We start from the raw sequence: 18,654 nt of genomic DNA, 5'->3' as shown, positions 1-18,654 counted from the left end.
TGGAGCCAGGAGCTCATTGCAGAGCGGGTTGTCATCATCCTCCATGGCCTGCAATAGACACGCTTCCACCGGCGCCCGTGCGAGCCCGGCCGTCGTGCCGCAGGTGGATCTGCAATGGATGGGTGGTGTGCATGCGGGTGGGCTGGGGGGGGTTGAAGGTTCTGGGTGGGTGGGGGGGGGTGAGGGTGTTCGGGTGTTGCCATGGTGTGCGCTATGTGGCCATACTCGCCGATTCCCTAGTCAGTGAAGCGGGCGGCTATCAGCCTGTCCCCTGCCCGCTGGCCCAACCGGTAACGGTGGACAGCCACCCGCCCATGTCTAGCCCATCTGCCCTGACCATCGCCCCCATCTCCCTCATCTGGGGAGGACTGCGCCTCTTCCTGCTGCTCCTCCACTCCGCCCTCCTCTGCCTGCGGAAAATCGCCCCTCTGCTGGGCTATGTTGTGCAGGACGCAGCACACCACAATGATGCGGCCGACCCTATCTGACGGATACTGGAGGGCGCCCCCAGAGAGGTCCAGGCACCTGAAACGTATTTTAAGCACGCCAAAGTACCTCTCTATCACACCCCTTGTCGCTGCATGGGCATCATTGTAGCTGTTCTCCGCGTCATTCTGTGGCCTCCGTATAGGCGTCATCAGCCATGACTGCAACGGGTAACCCCTGTCGCCCAGCAACCAGCCCCTCAGCCGGGGGTGGCGTCCCTCGTACATGCTGGGGATGTAAGACCACGACAACACGTATGAGTCATGTACACTTCCTGGGTACCGGGCGCAGACGTGCAGGATAATCATGCGGTTATCGCAGACCACCTGGATGTTCATGGAATAGGTCCCTTTCCTATTGGTGAACACGGCCCTGTTATCCGCAGATGGCCGCACGTCGACGTGCATCCCATCGATCGCGCCCTGGACCATGGGAAACCCGGCCAAGGCAGAGAAGCCCACGGCCTGGGCATCCTGGCTGTTCCGGTCCACAGGGAAGCGGATGTAGCAGTCCGCAATGGCATATAGGGCGTCTGTCACTGCCCGGGATGCACCGGTGCACCGATGTCTGCGAGATGCCGGACAGGTCCCCACCTGGTGTCTGGAATGACCCCGTGACATAAACGTTCAGGGCCACCGTAACCTTGACGGACACGGGGAGAGGGTGGTCCCCCCCCCCCCCAGTGCCACGCTGTGCCAGCATGTGGCAGATGTGTGCCACGGTTTCCCGTCCCATCCGGAGTCTCCTCCTGCATTCCCGGTCCGTGAGGTCCTGGTACGACAGCCGGGGCCGGTACACACGGGGCCTCGTGTGCCTCCGTTGCCGTGGCGCTGCAACGTCCTCCTCCCCCTCCTCGTGTTCCTCCTCGACTACGTGTTCCCCCGGCTCCTCCTCCTCGTCCTGTCGGGCGGGTGTCCCTCCAGCCTGGGCGGTTGCCGCCTGCACCTCTGGGCAGCCTGCTCCTCTGGGCAGCCTGCGCCGCCTCTCTGGCACGCTCCTCCTCCTCCTCCAGGGCAACATGGAGAATAGCGGCTGCCGCCACGGCGGCCAACATCGTTGGCTGATCAGAAAACATGACGGCCTGCGAGGCTGTACCCGGCACTCACCCCCTCCCCCCGTACCCGGCACTCACCCCCCCCCCCCCCCCCGTACCCGGCACTCGCCGCCCCCCCCCGTACCCGGCACTCACCCCCTCATACCCGGCACTCATCCCCCCGTACCCGGCATTCAACCCCCCCGTACCCGGCACTCCCCAGAACCCCCCCCGCGCGCACACCCACACACACCTCTCCCCCACACACACCGACTGCGGCCACCCCCCAGACCGTGACCTACCTCCACGCTGGACGGCCTCAACCATCAGCACTGGTTGACACCGTTAAAAAGGTGTTTTGATTTACACCGACGTGACCCATCGGCAAGACTTCGGTCCATCCGGCCGGGAGAATAAGGGCAGCCCCGGAGTCCATTGTCTCCCGCCCGCCCCTGCCATTCTCCGAGGCGGGTGGCGTGATTGACGCCCCGCCGACTTTTCACCCTTCAGAGAATTCGGCGGGCAGCGGTGGCGGGATTCACGCCAGCCCCCGGCGATTCTCCGGCCCGGCGTGGGGTCGGAGAATCCCGCCCCTGGTTTGTTGTTCATGTGCAATTCACAATCACGAGCTGAGTGGGAGGCCAGCAAAGCAAGTGCAGTATAAGTACAGGAGAGCATTCTCTAGACTACTAAAACAAGACCAATCTTGCAGAATAAATATGTCTTTGGTGTCAGCAAGTTGCCATTTCTTCTGCATCAAGAGTCAAAATCCACAAACTCCCGACTTAACTGATAACTTTGTGGTAACATCTTCACCAAACAGACTAGCAAGCTCAAGAGGGCAACACACCACCACCACAGGTAAACTAAGGATGGACAATAAATGTCTGTCTTGCCAGCAACATTCATATTGAAAGTTTTTAAATGTTGACATTTTATTAATGCTGGGAAAATAAAAAAGCTCATCTCTGAAAATTAAAAAGGCATAGGGAACAAAATTCCACATGTACCTTAACACACTTACTGACATGTAATAGTCTCAAAATTTGGTTTACGGTCTTATAGCTAAAGTGTAGGCACTTGCATGTTTGGTATAAGCTATCTGTTGAATGAGACTCAACCATACTTCAACTCATCTCGCTTCAATATACTTAATACCACAATGAAGCTGCTCAAGCAATTGTCATTCAAAGTAATCATAAAATTCAACATACAATAATAATGTAAATGCATTTTAAAAGCATTTTAAGTTAAATACTCACCTACACATTTTTCAGCTAATTCGTCAAGGAAACCCTGCAACAGTTTTGGATTCCAGTCTCTGGTATGGATCTGAAATATGTGCTTTCGTGCCTAAATGGTTAACAAAAATAACCAGATGCAGCCTTAGTATTTTTGCTTCCACAACACTGCAAAATGGAACAAATTTGAAATCATAATTTTAAAAGAACATTCATTCAAAAATCAGAATACTAAAAATGTTTTCAGCCATCATTTTACTTTTTTGGTAAAAGGATGATGCACACTAATAAAAAGAAAGTGTTTAATAAAACATATCTTCAATAATCCAGAACTTGTCTGCACAAAATGAATAATTTAGTTTAGAAGGACTTCCCCTAGAGAGATGCCCCTCGCTCCAGCTCCTGGGAATTGAGTTCTACCATAGTCCTAGTGTTGGTAATTTCACATGAATATTAATTGTTAGAATCTCCAGTTTGTGTGTGAGAGATACAGCATTGTCACTCCTGTCCTGTACAACCAAGCATGCACTATTATAATCTGAATAACGTAACTAGGTAAAATTGAAAAACACTAATGATGAAGCAAGCCCAGCAGGAATTAAACAAAATATATTATTCATCATCCCTCTACCCACATCATAATATACAACATAAGCAATTACATTTAAAAGTCAGGGTCAATTGGCATTGCTTAGGATTTTCTTTAGAGTTTGGGGAAAGGGACTGAGAGGGGAAATTCCACTGAGGCGGCATCGGATATTTATTAGCCACTTTTGATCCTGAGATTTTGATGCTGTCAGGCTAAGACGGATTACCTCTGTTCAAGGTTCGCATTACTGGAGTCTTGAGTATAGGCTACATAAGAAATAGCATTAATAAAAAATTCTAATCGAGTGTGAAGAAACACATGAAACCAAATGTATATTTTATATTAGGAAAATAAATGATTTAGTCAAAGGTTAATGAAAAAATTCCATCTTAAGCGATCAGTTTATAGTGGTGCATTTTGGTAGGAGAAATATAGAAGCCACAAAATCTGTAAGGACTCAATCAACTGAATAATCTCACCCAGTGCCAAAATCACTCGCTGGCACTTTGCTGAACAAGAATCCAAATGGGTTAGAGGAGTAAAGGCATGCTGGGGTACTGATAGGAGTAGAGGTGTCCAAGACTATAAAAATGCAACAAAAACAAGGGGTTCATTTCTAGAAAGAACTGAAAGGCAGAGGGATGAAGTTAAACATCCAGAATACCTTAAGTTAACAATAAAAGAGAAAAGGATATAGAGGCACTGGAAAAGGTGCAAAGATGATTTACAAGGATTGGATCAGAACTGGGAAGTTCGAACTCTCCAGGCAGCTTGAGCAGGCTGGAACTCTTTTCTCTAGAAAAATTAAAGCTGAGGTGACCTGATAAAAGGTCCTTAAAATTATAGAACAATTTGATAGGGTGTACATAGAGAACAGCTTTTCACTTGTGAGCACTCCAGAACAAAGATTCATAAATATAAGATTGCCACTAATAAATCAAAATCCAATACAACATTGTGTACTTATCTAGTGCTTTTAATGTACAGAAATATCCCACGGTGCTTATGGGAAATTTAGGAAAAATACCTTTTAACTCAGAATTGTGGAACTTGCTCGACCAGATGGAGTAACTGAGGTGAATAGCGCAGATGCATTCAAGCCAAAGGTACATGAAGAAGAAAGGAATGGAAGAGGTTGGCAGGGTAATTGGTGTGCACAGGAAGGGAGGCATAGACTTTTGGTCCATATTACCTATTTATGTGATGTATGCTCTATGTAAAAATACTGCAAGTTGGAGCAGTAATGTTAAAATATATATAAGTTATATAAAATTTAACAAAAAAAGTGTTTGGAACAGAAAATCAAAGTTCTTTTGATTTTATTACTCATGTCTTTGTGCACTTCCTGCCAACATTTACCATTATAAATTCCTGTGCAGATACTGAAAGAACACAGAAAACCAAGTAGCGTTAAAAATGAGGTGTATATACTTCATTATCAATAATGTCCATTAATATTTTACCTTACATCATTTATGTGATATTGCATCATTAAACATGCTGTATGCTGTATTACGCTTCCGGGTGCGGCGATGACCAGCTGAGTCGCACGTTTCGGCAGCTCCCGGTGAAACAGACTTTTGGGCTCTTGATAGGAGCCCCAACGGCAATTTTGACGGCTAAAAACACTGTGCGGTAAACCAGAAGGGAATCCCCCTGGATACGGATGAAAAAAGGAGGAGAAAGTGGCCGGATTGCAGTGGATCCTTTAGAACAGTGGCAAGGAAGGTAAGCAAAAACCAAGATGGCGTCGGAAGGTGGCAGTTTAACATGGGGCCCTGAACAACAAGAGTTCTTGAAATGCTGTGTGGAAGAGCTCAAAAAGGAAATGAAGAAAGAGCTGTTGGCCCTGATACTACAGGCGATCGAAGGGCTAAAGGAGGAACAAAAGACCCAGGAGCGGGAGCTTCGGGTCGTGAAGGCAAAGGCAGCCGAGAATGAGGACGACATACAGGGCCTGGTGGTGAAGACGGAGATGCATAAGGCACATCAGAAACGATGTGTGGAAAGGTTGGAGGCACTGGAGAACAACGCAAGGAGGAACAACCTGAGGATTCTTGGTCTTCCTGAAGGTGCGGAGGGAGCGGACGTCGGGGCATATGTGAGCACGATGCTGCACTCGTTAATGGGAGCGGAGGCCCCGGCGGGTCCGTTGGAAGTGGAGGGAGCATACCGAGTGATGGCGCGAGGACCGAGAGCAGGAGAAATTCCCAGAGCCATAGTGGTGAGATTCCTCCGTTTTAAGGATAGAGAAATGGTCCTTAGATGGGCAAAGAAAACTCGGAGCAGTAAATGGGAGAACGCGGTGATCCGCGTTTATCAAGACTGGAGTGCGGAGGTGGCGAGAAGAAGGGCGAGCTTTAATCGGGCCAAGGCGGTGCTTCATAAAAAGAAGATAAAATTTGGAATGCTGCAACCGGCAAGACTGTGGGTCACATATCGAGGGAGGCACCACTACTTTGAGACGGCGGATGAAGCGTGGACTTTTATTGTGGAAGAAAAACTGGAATGAGCGGGTTATTAAAAAGAACGTTTGAACAAAGTGGTGGGGCGAATGTGGGGGGCGAAGAGGGGGGTTAAAAAGGGGGGAAAAGAGGAGTTTTATGTACTAATCCTGCGATGTGGTAACTTTTCTCTCTTCCACAGGTGGTGATGGGGGGAGGAGTGGAGGTGGAGGAGGTGGGGCGTTGGCCATTGGGGGCGGGGCCAAGGTAGAAGCGCGGGCTTGGTTCCCGCGCTATGATAATCATGGCGGGAATAGAGAAGCAGGAAGGAGGGGGCGTCGCACGGTGCGAGCCGAGGTCACGGGGGGAAGCCGAGGTCGGCCAGAGTTTGCTGACTTCTGGGAGCAACATGGGGGGAGTAATTACGCTAGCGGGGGATCTAGCGGGGGGGGTGGGAGGGGGGAATTACTGGGTTGCTGCTGCTGGGGAGAGGGGGGAGCTGGTATGGGAGGGGATGGGCGGGGGGGCACCGCCTAGGGGAGATACAGCTGCGTGGGAACCGGGTGAGGAGCTGGAAAAAGGGGATGGCTAATCGACAAGGGGGGGGGGGGGGGGGGGGTAGGAAGCCCCCCAACCCGGCTGATCACGTGGAACGTGAGAGGGCTGAACGGGCCGATAAAGAGGGCACGGGTACTCGCACACCTTAAGAAACTTAAGGCAGATGTGGTTATGTTACAGGAAACGCACCTGAAACTGATAGACCAGGTTAGGCTACGCAAAGGATGGGTGGGGCAGGTGTTCCATTCGGGGCTAGATGCGAAAAACAGGGGGGTGGCTATATTAGTGGGGAAGCGGGTAATGTTCGAGGCAAAGGCTATAGTGGCGGATAACGGGGGCAGATACGTGATGGTGAGTGGCAAACTACAGGGGGAGACGGTGGTTTTGGTAAACGTATATGCCCCAAACTGGGATGATGCCAATTTTATGAGGCGGATGCTAGGACGCATTCCGGACCTAGAGATGGGAAAGCTGATAATGGGGGGAGATTTTAATACGGTGTTGGAACCAGGGCTGGATAGGTCGAAGTCCAGGACTGGAAGGAGGCCGGCAGCAGCCAAGGTACTTAAAGATTTTATGGAGCAGATGGGAGGTGTAGACCCGTGGAGATTTAGCAGACCTAGGAGTAAGGAGTTCTCGTTTTTCTCCTATGTCCATAAAGTCTACTCGCGAATAGACTTTTTTGTGCTGGGAAGGGCAATGATCCCGAAGGTGAGGGGAACGGAGTATACGGCTATAGCCATTTCGGATCACGCTCCACACTGGGTAGACTTGGAGATAGGGGAGGAAACAGGAGGGCGCCCACCCTGGAGAATGGACATGGGACTAATGGCAGATGAGGGGGTGTGTCTAAGGGTGAGGGGGTGCATTGAAAAGTACTTGGAACTCAATGATAATGGGGAGGTCCAGGTGGGAGTGGTCTGGGAGGCGCCGAAGGCGGTGGTTAGAGGGGAGCTGATATCAATAAGGGCACATAAAGGGAAGCAGGAGAGTAAGGAACGGGAGCGGTTGCTGCAAGAACTTTTGAGGGTGGACAGACAATATGCGGAAGCACCGGAGGAGGGACTGTACAGGGAAAGGCAAAGGCTACATGTAGAATTTGACTTGCTGACTACGGGCACTGCAGAGGCACAATGGAGGAAGGCACAGGGTGTAAAGTACGAATATGGGGAGAAGGCGAGCAGCTTGCTGGCACACCAATTGAGGAAAAGGGGAGCAGCGAGGGAAATAGGGGGAGTGAGGGATGAGGAAGGAGAGATGGAGCGGGGAGCGGAGAGAGTGAATGGAGTGTTCAAGACATTTTATAAAAAATTATATGAAGCTCAACCCCCGGATGGGAGGGAGAGAATGATGGGCTTTTTGGATCGGCTGGAATTTCCCAAGGTGGAAGAGCAGGAAAGGGTGGGACTGGGAGCACAGATCGAGGTAGAAGAAGTGGTGAAAGGAATTAGGAGCATGCAAGCGGGAAAGGCCCCGGGACCGGATGGATTCCCAGTCGAATTCTATAGAAAATATGTGGACTTGCTCGCCCCGGTATTGACGAGGACCTTTAATGAGGCAAAGGAAAGGGGACAACTGCCCCCGACTATGTCTGAAGCAACAATATCGCTTCTCTTAAAGAAGGAAAAGGACCCGCTACAATGCGGGTCCTATAGACCCATTTCCCTCCTAAATGTAGATGCCAAGATCCTGGCCAAGGTAATGGCAATGAGAATAGAGGAATGTGTCCCGGGGGTGGTCCACGAGGACCAAACTGGGTTTGTGAAGGGGAGACAGCTGAACACGAATATACGGAGGCTGTTAGGGGTAATGATGATGCCCCCACCAGAGGGGGAAACGGAGATAGTAGTGGCGATGGATGCCGAGAAAGCATTTGATAGAGTGGAGTGGGATTATTTGTGGGAGGTGTTGAGGAGATTTGGTTTTGGAGAGGGGTATGTTAGATGGGTGCAGCTGTTGTATAGGGCCCCGATGGCGAGCGTGGTCACGAATGGACGGGGATCTGCATATTTTCGGCTCCATAGAGGGACAAGGCAGGGATGCCCTCTGTCCCCATTATTGTTTGCACTGGCGATTGAGCCCCTGGCGATAGCGTTGAGGGGTTCCAAGAAGTGGAGGGGAGTACTTAGAGGAGGAGAAGAACACCGGGTATCTTTGTATGTGGACGATTTGTTACTATATGTGGCAGACCCGGCGGAGGGGATGCCAGAAATAATGCGGATACTTGGGGAGTTTCGCGATTTTTCAGGGTATAAATTGAACATGGGGAAAAGTGAGTTGTTTGTGGTGCATCCAGGGGAGCAGAGTAGAGAAATAGAGGACCTACCGTTGAGGAAGGTAACAAGGGACTTTCGTTACCTGGGGATCCAGATAGCCAAGAATTGGGGCACATTGCATAGGTTAAATTTAACGCGGTTGGTGGAACAAATGGAGGAGGATTTCAAGAGATGGGATATGGTATCCCTGTCACTGGCAGGGAGGGTGCAGGCGGTTAAGATGGTGGTCCTCCCGAGATTCCTCTTTGTGTTTCAGTGCCTCCCGGTGGTGATCACGAAGGTTTTTTTAAGAGGATTGAAAAGAGCATCATGGGTTTTGTGTGGGCCGGGAAGACCCCGAGAGTGAGGAAGGGATTCTTACAGCGTTATTTCAATGGTGAGTAAGTGGATGGGAGAGGAGGAGGGAGCGGCGTGGAAGAGATTAGAGAGGGCGTCCTGTAGGGGGACTAGCCTACAGGCTATGGTGACAGCCCCATTGCCGTTCTCACCGAGGAACTACACCACAAGCCCGGTGGTGGTGGCTACACTGAAGATTTGGGGACAGTGGAGACGGTATAGGGGAAAGACTGGAGCCTTGGGGGGGGTCCCCGATAAGAAACAACCATAGGTTTGCACGGGGGGAATGGATGGGGGATATGGAATGTGGCAAAGAGCAGGAATAACGCAACTGAAAGATCTGTTTGTGGATGGGAAGTTCGCGAGTCTGGGAGCGCTGACCGAGAAATATGGGTTGCCCCAAGGGAATGCATTCAAGTATATGCAAATGAGGGCTTTTGCGAGGCAACAGGTGAGGGAATTCCCGCAGCTCCCGACACAAGAGGTGCAGGACAGAGTGATCTCAAAGACATGGGTGGGGGATGGTAAGGTGTCAGATATATATAGGAAAATGAGGGACGAAGGGGAGACTATGGTAGATGAACTAAAAGGGAAATGGGAAGAAGAGCTGGGGGAGGAGATCGAGGAGGGGCTGTGGGCAGAGGCCCTAAGCAGGGTAAACTCGTCGTCCTCGTGTGCCAGGCTAAGCCTGATTCAGTTTAAGGTATTACACAGGGCGCATATGACTGGAGCACGGCTCAGTAAATTTTTTGGAGTGGAGGATAGGTGTGCGAGGTGCTCGAGAAGCCCAGCGAATCATACCCATATGTTTTGGTCATGCCCGGCACTACAGGGGTTTTGGATGGGGGTGACAAAGGTGCTTTCAAAAGTAGTGGGGGTCCGGGTCGAACCAAGCTGGGGGTTGGCTATATTTGGGGTTGCACAAGAGCCGGGAGTGCAGGAGGCGAGAGAGGCCGATGTTTTGGCATTTGCGTCCCTAGTAGCCCGGCGCAGGATATTGCTAATGTGGAAAGAAGCCAAGCCCCCGGGGGTGGAGACCTGGATAAATGACATGGCAGGGTTTATAAAGCTAGAGCGGATTAAGTTCGTTCTAAGGGGGTCGGCTCAAGGGTTCACCAGGCGGTGGCAACCGTTCGTCGAATACCTCGCAGAAAGATAGATGGAATGGAAAAAAGAAGGCAGCAGCAGCAGCCCAGGATCGGGGGGTGGGGAGGAGGAACCAGAAGGACTCTCAGGGTTGTTAATATATACTGTATAATATGTATAGGTCGTTGCTACAGATAATTATATATTGGACTGTTAAATTATATTTTTGGAGAGTGTTACTTGTGATAAGGCAGTTGCCAATTAGGGTTAGTTTTCATTTTTGTTATTTATTATTTATTCATTTTCTGTTTATAAAATAGGTCATTGTTATTTGTGTTGTTATAATATTGTGTAAAGGTTGCACAATGTACGCAATGTGTTGGTTGACCAAAATTTTTCAATAAAATATTTTTTTTTTAAAAACATGCTGTATTACAAGAACAACAATCAATGTTTTACTGAAACTGCTGAGGGACCACCAGAAGCATCAAAAATCACAAACCAGCTCCAATATTACCCGTAAGCCATAGGAAATCTGCAATATAAAGTTTCAGGAAGGAACTAGGATGTTAAAAACTTTCCAATATACCTTTTTATCAGGCAGGCTAAAAAGGAATTCCCTGTCAAAACGACCAGGTCTCCTGAGCGCAGGGTCAATGGAATCAAGTCTATTTGTAGCACCAATTATAACCACTTCCCCTCTATTGTCCAGTCCATCCATCAGTGCCAGCAACGTAGAGACTATCGAGCTGATAAAGAAATATTAGAACATTTTTTCATTGATGCACTGCAAGTATAAATAACCAGAACACATTATGATGGACTTTAATATCACATATATGTACATTGTGAAATCAAACGTTAGATACAAATCTGCAACTTTTTGAACCATTCTTGTCTATATCATGGGTCCTCAAGCGTACGGTGATTTGGTTGCAGGATTTGGACAGGCTGAGTGAATGGGCATATGCATGGCAGACGCCCATAATGTGGATAAATGTGAGGTTATCTGCTTTGGTAGCAAAAAAGGAAGGCAGATTATTATTTGAATAGCTGTAAATTGAGAGAGGTGGATACTCAACAAGACCTTGGTGTCCTCGTGCATCAGTTGCTGAAAGTATATGTGCAGGTACAGCAGGCAGTAAAGAAGGCAAATGGTATGTTTGCCTTCATTGCGAGAGAATTTGAGTATAGGAATATGATGTTTTACTGCAATTGTATAGGTGTTGGGTGAGGCCTCACCTGGGGTATTGTGTGCAGTTTTGGTGTCCTTATCTGAGGAAGGATGTTCTTGCTATGGTGGGAGTGCAGCAAAGTTTTACCAGGCTGACTCCTGGGATGGTGTGGCTGTCATATGAGGAGAGACTAAGTCGGTTAGGATTCTATTCATTGGAGTTTAGAAGATTGAGAGGGGATCTCATAGGAACTTTTAAAATTCTAACAGGATTAGACAGGGTAGATTCAGAAAGAAGGTTCCCGATTGTGGGGAAGTCCAGAACTAGGGGTCATAGTTTGAGGATAAGGGGTAAATCTTTTAGGAACTGAGGTGATGAGAATTTCTTCACCCAGAGAGTGGTAAATCTATGGAATTCACTACCACAGAAAGTAGCTGAGGCCAAAAAATGGCATAATTTCAAGAAGGAATTAGATATAGCTCTTAGGGCTAAAGGGATATGGGGGGGGGGGGGCGGCGGGATCAGGGTACTGAACTTGATTGACCATAATTGTGATGGATGGCAGGGTGTGCTCGAAGGGCTGACTGGCCTCCTCCTGCTTCTATTTTCTATGTATGTTTCTATGCCTAATATGGAAAATATAAAGTAGAAATAGTTTCTCATTAAATTTAGTGTACAAATACGGCATCTAGTTTAGCAACAAAGGAGCAGTCAAATAAAATAGACAAAATCTTCAGATTTCTAATGCATCAAATTTTAAAATGAATCCAAAAGAGGAAATTAATAAATAATTTAATCAGATTTTATGGAAGAGTTTACAAGGCAATATCTCTTCCTATAAAGGCAATAATTCCAATTACATTTATATTCCACATCTGACCATGGAGAACACACTTGGGACAAACAGTTTTAAGCTTGGCATGAACCTGGGAGGAATTGAAAAGGGCTCTATCTTGAGTCAAATATTTTGTCTGAAAAGTGGCTGTCATACCAGTTCTTAATGAAGTAGCTTAATTTTATCATCAGTATAGAAATAAGAATACTTTGTAGTACTGGCAAAAGATTTGTAAATGCTTAATTTGTTAAAATATTAAGTGAACAAACAAAAATAATACACAAGGTATGGTATATTTGGGCTTTCAAAAAGAACTTGCTAAGCTCTACAAGAGATTGGTTTTAAAGATCAAAGGTGCAATATTACCAAGGACTGCATGGACAAATTGCTAAAGGACAGAAAATGGACAGGGTGAACCAGATGTTCCTCAGCTTGACAATGCTAATTAATTCATAAAGAAACATGTTGGAAACAAATTCACAAATACACTCCCTATACAACATATTCCAAGAATCCTTTGCTTTAATTGATTTGACAACAATCTATGCAGACTGTGATCAACACTTTATTCAATCAGAAAACTAACATATTTAATGTAATCAAGTGACTGACTTGATAATGCTATCTCCACCCAACAACAACTGGACTAGATGGTTAATATTCCCAAATAACTTGATGTTAAGTTTAACATTCAATTTGAATTATCAACTCTCTCGTACACATGAGATTCCAACTTGCAATATGTTAAGTGAGCACTGAACTATTAGATAAAGTCAAATGACATAATTTCATGATGGCTGAGCAATGAGTAGTTAGAAAAATTCTATTAGATAACGTGAATAGCAGACACGGAAAAAAGATAAAACTGAGATATGTTCAACAATTAGTTTTTTTGACCTTTCCATCAACACCAGAGGAAGAATTGCTCTGTGTGCTCTGTAGCAACGTTGTAAATGCAAGGAAAAATAAATCAGCTTTCAAGATGATCCTGCACATAGAAAACACTACAATTCTTCCCCTCACAATTGTGGCTTTTCTTTCTCCTCTGATGCAATTCTAAATGTTTAATTAGTTACAGCAGAATTCATAAAATCATACCTATGAATTTGATCTTGTCTACTTGAACGCACTGGCGCTAGACCATCAATCTCATCAAAAAAAATAATGGAGGGACGCATTAAGTAAGCCTGCAAAGCAAAAATCAAATATTGTAAATTATACATACAAATTATACTTATGAATTATAATTGTGCATTCAAAGAAAATGGGAAATACTTGTTTTCTTTACCTGATCAAACAGGAGCCTAAGTTGTCGCTCAGACTCCCCTACCCATTTGCTTAGACAATCTGCACCTTTTCGCATGAAGAATGAAACTTTCTTATCTCCTAGACTGCATTCATTAGCCAGGGCTCTAGCTACCAAGGTTTTGCCAGTTCCAGGTGGTCCGTAGAATAAACAACCCCTGTGTCAGGCAATAATAAATAAAATAATTCACATTTAACTGTTTATTTCTGTTTTTAAAATTCATGATTCCAAAGTAGTTCTGGGCTACATTGTTCATTTCCCCCTCTCCCCTCCATGTGGTCTATTTCAAACCCCAGAAAAGTCAGCCACAAACTTGGTTTAATGTTTTATCTGAAAGACAGTGCATTGACGTGTTGACCTAGATTCTATGCTCAGATCTCTGAAGTGTAGCTTGAATTCAGGTCCCTCTGCCAAGATAACAGTGTAACCATTTAACCAAGGCTGAGACTCAGCAAAGGAGATATGATTTTACACATGAATTAGGAGTAGTCCATCTGTTGCCTCGAGCCTGCCCCATATGGTTGATATGATTAAGGCCTCAACTCCACTTTCCTGTCTGCCCCACATAGCTTCGACTCCCTTGTCAATTAAAAAAAGTATTTAACTAGCCGTGAAACCCAGTCGCCACCGTGTTTTAGGAAAAAGTGAATTCCAGAGACAATAACCATTAGGGGAAAGAAAATTCTCATTTCTGTCTTAAATGGGAGATCCCTTAGGCGGGATTCTCCATCCAGCGACGCCGGAATCGCGATAGGGTGGACAACTGCGTGTCAGCCAAAATAGAGGTCAGCGCCGGACATCCAAAGGAACGGCATGCCGGATCCGGCACCTCGATAGCGGCATGAATGCATTCCACACCTCGCGCCTGTCTGAGCATGCAAATTGTATAGTAACGGCCGTTAGCATCTTATTAACGGTCCTCCCCCGATGCTCAGACTCTATCAGACGGAAGGAATGTTGGCGCGTTTCACTTGTGATATTTAAAAATGGGAACCCGGCGCCGTGGCTGCTGAAGGTGAGAGAGGAGGTCAAACATGTTTCCAAGCCGCAAACGTGGGCTGCTAGTTGGGAAGCCGACTGCGGCACGTAGCACAGTGGTTAGCCCTGTTGCTTCACAGCACCAGGATCCCAGGTTTGATTCCCGGTTTAGGTCACTGTCTGTGCGGAGTCTGCCCGTTCTTCCCTTGCCTGCGTGGGTTTGCTCCGGGTGCTCCGGTTTCCTCCCACAAGTCCCGAAAAACGTGCTTGTTAGGTGAATTGGACAGTCTGAATTCTCCCTCAGTGTACGCGAACAGGTGCCAGAGTGTGGCGACTAGGGGATTTCCATGGTAACTTCATTGCAGTATTAATGTAAACCTATTTGTGATAATAATAAAGATTATTATTAACTGCCTCCTAGTTCTGAACTCCCCTGAGAGGAAACATCTTCTCAACATTCACCCAGTCAGGATCTGAAATATTTCAATAAAATCACCTCTCATTCTTCTAAACTCCAATGGGTGTAGACCCAACCCACTCAACCTTTCCTCATAAGCTAATCCCACCATCCCATAAATTAGCTAAGTGAACCTTCTCAGAGTTGCTGCGAATGCAATTATATCCTTTCTTGAGTAATGAGACCAAAACTATACACAGTACTCCATATGCAGTTAACTAAGGCCCTGTAGAGTTGGAGCATCACTCCCCTATTTTTACACTCGGTTCCCCTTGCAATAAACATCAACATTCTATCTGCATTCCTAATCACTTGCTGTACCTGCATATAACATTTTGTGATTCATGTAGCATAACACCTTAATGCTTTATGCCATAGAGTTCTGCAATCTCTCACCATTAAATATACCACATTACCATTCTTCCTGCCAAAGTGGGAAAGTTGAGATTTTCTCACAACTTGACAACTTACTTTTTCACCTATCTTTGTGTCATCAGCAAATTTAGCTATATAAGAGTAATTTTGTATTCTTTCATGGGAAGTAGGTGTTGCTGTCCAGGCTAGCGTTCGTTGTCCATTCCTCATTGCCCTTGAATTGAGTGGCTTGCTAGGCCAGTTGAGAAGAGGTGAATAGTCAGTTACATTACTGTGGACCTGGAGTCACATAGAACCCCAAACAGGTATGGGTGGCAGATTTTGTGTCCTAAAGGACACTTGCGAACTCGGTGGATTTTTACAACAATCGATGGTAGTTTCATGGTCACCATTACTGAGACTAGCTTTCAATTCCAGATTTTATTAAGTTCCATGGTGAGATCTGAACCCATGTCACTCGAGCATTAACCTAGATCTTGCATTACTGGTCTCGTGACATTACCACTTCACCATCATCTCCCCAAAATTCAGTCCCTTAATCCAAGTCATTGTAAACAATTAAGGCTGCAACACTGATCCTTATGGCATATGACTAGTAACAGTTTGCAAACCCAAAAATGACCCATTTACCCCTACTCTCTGCTAGCTAACCTGTCCTTTGTCAATGCTAATATGTTAACCCCTACACCATCGGTATATATGTACAGAAGTCACTGAAGACAGCAGGACAGGCTGAGAGCGCTCACTACTGGGGTGTCCAATCAGAGGCAGAGACTCATTGGAGCCTATCAGCAGCAAATATGGGAGAGTACGGTCTGTGATGAGAGGAGCAGCCCCTTGCAAAATCTTCAACTTTACTTACCTGCCCTACCAGAATTTTGAACAATGGCTCTGGGGACAACACAGAATGGCTTAGTGGGCCACAATCCGCCCATTGGTCGCAGGTTGAATCATAGAGCCCCTACAATGCTGAAGGAGCTTATTCGGCTCATTGAGTCTGCACCGACCCCCTGAAAGAGGCACCCCATCTAAGCCCATTCCTCCCTCTATCTCACACATCTTTTGACACTAAGGGGCAATTTTAGCATGACCAATCTACCTACCTGCATGCACATCTTTGGACTGTGAGATGTTATAGAATAAGTGGCCTGGGTTATTTTAATTATCCGCTCATTCCATTTCTGGCAGAAGGACATATTTAAAATCATCATTTTAGTTTTAAAATATTTTGTTTTGGTAATTGTAAGACAGTAAAGTTAACAGAAAGTAGGAATATTAGGCAACAAATAATGCAGGGATATTTTGGATTCACAATTAAAATAAGACATTTACAACAGTTTAACCATGATCAATAGTCAGAGATAGATGGTCAAATACACAATGAGCACTCTCAAATTATGGCATTAAAGGTCTAACAAAATATTGGAAATGAACAATTAATTTAATCACAGAAACAATAAATGGAAAACTGGAGAGTGGAGACTGCACGGACGTTTACAGCAATAAGATGAGTAGCACATGGCTTTCATGGGGACCACAACCTCAGCAGTCTGCACAAAATATGTTAGAAATGATTCATCTTCCAAAATTTTTTGAAAAAGCATTTGCACAGCAAGAAGGAATGTCTCAGAAAATGCAAAAATATATTTGATTACAGTGGAAGAACAGTATTCAAATGAAGTGCTAACAGCTGATTAGCAGAAAAACATAACTGGGGTTTGATTGCCTCCTCAATGCAGAAGAAATTCCTAATGTGCTTTTGAGGTTTAATTAAGAAAAAAAAAAAAGAACTTTGAAACAAAGGAGAAATACGCATTACAATTGGTATTCAACGCAGATCTTTAAACAAGACCAGTAGGAATCCAATATAAACATTTATAGTTAGTACGGTAATATCAGACAACCAATCAGGATATCCACATAATTCCCAGCAGACCCACACTGAAAAGGCCCCCACGTGGGGAGAGATGGTTATTACAATGTTTTGTGTAAGCATGATGCAAGTTACTTCTGCAAACTTCAACATAAACCTAGGGCTGGGATCTCCGCTGTCAGGATTCTCTGTTGCGCCGGGATTTCCCAACGGCGTGGAGCTGCCCACAATGGGAAACCCCATTGGCTGACTGGCGGAACAAAGAATTCCGCCACCGGCAGGGGAGCGCCGTACCAGAAAACTGGTGCAGCGGGGCAGAGAATCCCGCCCTGGTCTATGGACATAGGAACTTGTCAAATGTATTAATTCCTAGCTCCTTTACAAGTGCATACCTTGGTGGCTGAATCTTGAATCGTTCAAATACTTCAGGATACAGAAGAGGAAAAACGACCATTTCTTTGAGAGCTTGAATATGCTGGCTAAGCCCTCCCACACTATCAAACCGCACCTAATAAAACCAAATCCACAGAAGTTAAATTGCAGCTCAGAGATTTAGATTTGTACTATTTTGCTGAAAGGTAAACAATAGTATAGGAGTAATAATGGCGCATAAAGTCAGCAATAACATGACTGCTGTTGGCTATTAATGTGTTAATCTGGTAACAAGAGTTTTACGATAAAATTGCATTTAATTAAACCAACACACAACGTACACAAATGATCAAGAACAAATTGTTTATGTAGAAATAGTTTGCCCCATCACGATATTACTCTGAAACAGTGAAACGGTTCAGTAAACAGTGGAAAGACTTGGGGCGTGATTTTTCCACCGCGACACGCCCGGTCCAAATCGGGCACGACACGGTGAATCGCGGGAGAGCTCCCAATCGGGTTTTGCGCCAGGGGTGCGATCTGGATCATATCCTTGCTCCTAAGCTTGGACTGCCAGGCTGCTGGGTAACTACCAGGGTGCCAGGGCCAATGTGCCCAAGTGCCAGATGACATTTAAATAAGCTATTCGGCTAATTTGAATATCTTGACGCCATATTCACCCAGCGCCCGAGAATCAACGGCCGCACTTGCGAGGTCTCAACCGGGTGCTATTTAGTATTGGTTCCACAATCATGGACCAAACGTGATGGCACCTCAGGGGGGCTCACAGGCCATTAGAGCCCCTTCGGTGGTCGGGGACAGGGAAGGATAGTACCCTGGCAATCCCCCTGGCACCTGAGCACTGCCAGCCTGGCAATGCTACCCAGGCAACCTGGCAGTGTTATCCTGGGATTGCCAGGATGCCCAGATGCCAGGTTTGCACTGCCAAGGGTTGGGGGGCGCAGGATGGGGAGGGGGGGTCCTGAAAGCAGGGGGCATTTAGATATATGGCAGCCTTTCAAAATGGCACCCGATCTGCAAGGAGCCGGTCTCGCCGGAGCGCTCAGCTGGATGTTATGGGGGGAACAATCCCTGAGTAATGCTGATGGTTGGGGGGTGGGGGGTTTCATGGTGGCATCATGTTGGAGTTGACAGAAATGACAGGATGTTCCTTTGAATGCAGAGAATGCCGAAGCATGTGGGGTGGGAAGTGAGAACAGACATGATCTTACAC

At 46.5% G+C, this 18,654-nt stretch overlaps 1 protein-coding gene across 2 annotated transcripts in view; it reads right to left on the bottom strand.

The window, feature by feature from the left end:
• atad2b (ATPase family AAA domain containing 2B) overlaps positions 1-18,654 on the bottom strand; it is a 219,309-nt gene that overhangs the window by 118,268 nt on the left and 82,387 nt on the right. For both annotated transcript variants that reach the window (XM_072498861.1, XM_072498860.1), the window contains exons 11-15: positions 17,441-17,556; positions 13,348-13,522; positions 13,158-13,246; positions 10,639-10,798; positions 2,782-2,872 (exon numbers count right to left, since the gene is read on the bottom strand). In XM_072498861.1, coding sequence (XP_072354962.1) covers positions 2,782-2,872; positions 10,639-10,798; positions 13,158-13,246; positions 13,348-13,522; positions 17,441-17,556 — 631 coding nt within the window. The remainder of the gene's footprint in view (positions 1-2,781; positions 2,873-10,638; positions 10,799-13,157; positions 13,247-13,347; positions 13,523-17,440; positions 17,557-18,654) is intronic.

Source organism: Scyliorhinus torazame, chromosome 4 (genome assembly GCF_047496885.1).
Source record: "Scyliorhinus torazame isolate Kashiwa2021f chromosome 4, sScyTor2.1, whole genome shotgun sequence".
In the NCBI taxonomy this organism is placed as follows: Eukaryota; Metazoa; Chordata; class Chondrichthyes; order Carcharhiniformes; family Scyliorhinidae; genus Scyliorhinus; species Scyliorhinus torazame.
The sequence above is the reverse complement of the archived record's forward strand: the minus strand, read 5'-3'. Positions and strand labels throughout refer to the sequence as shown.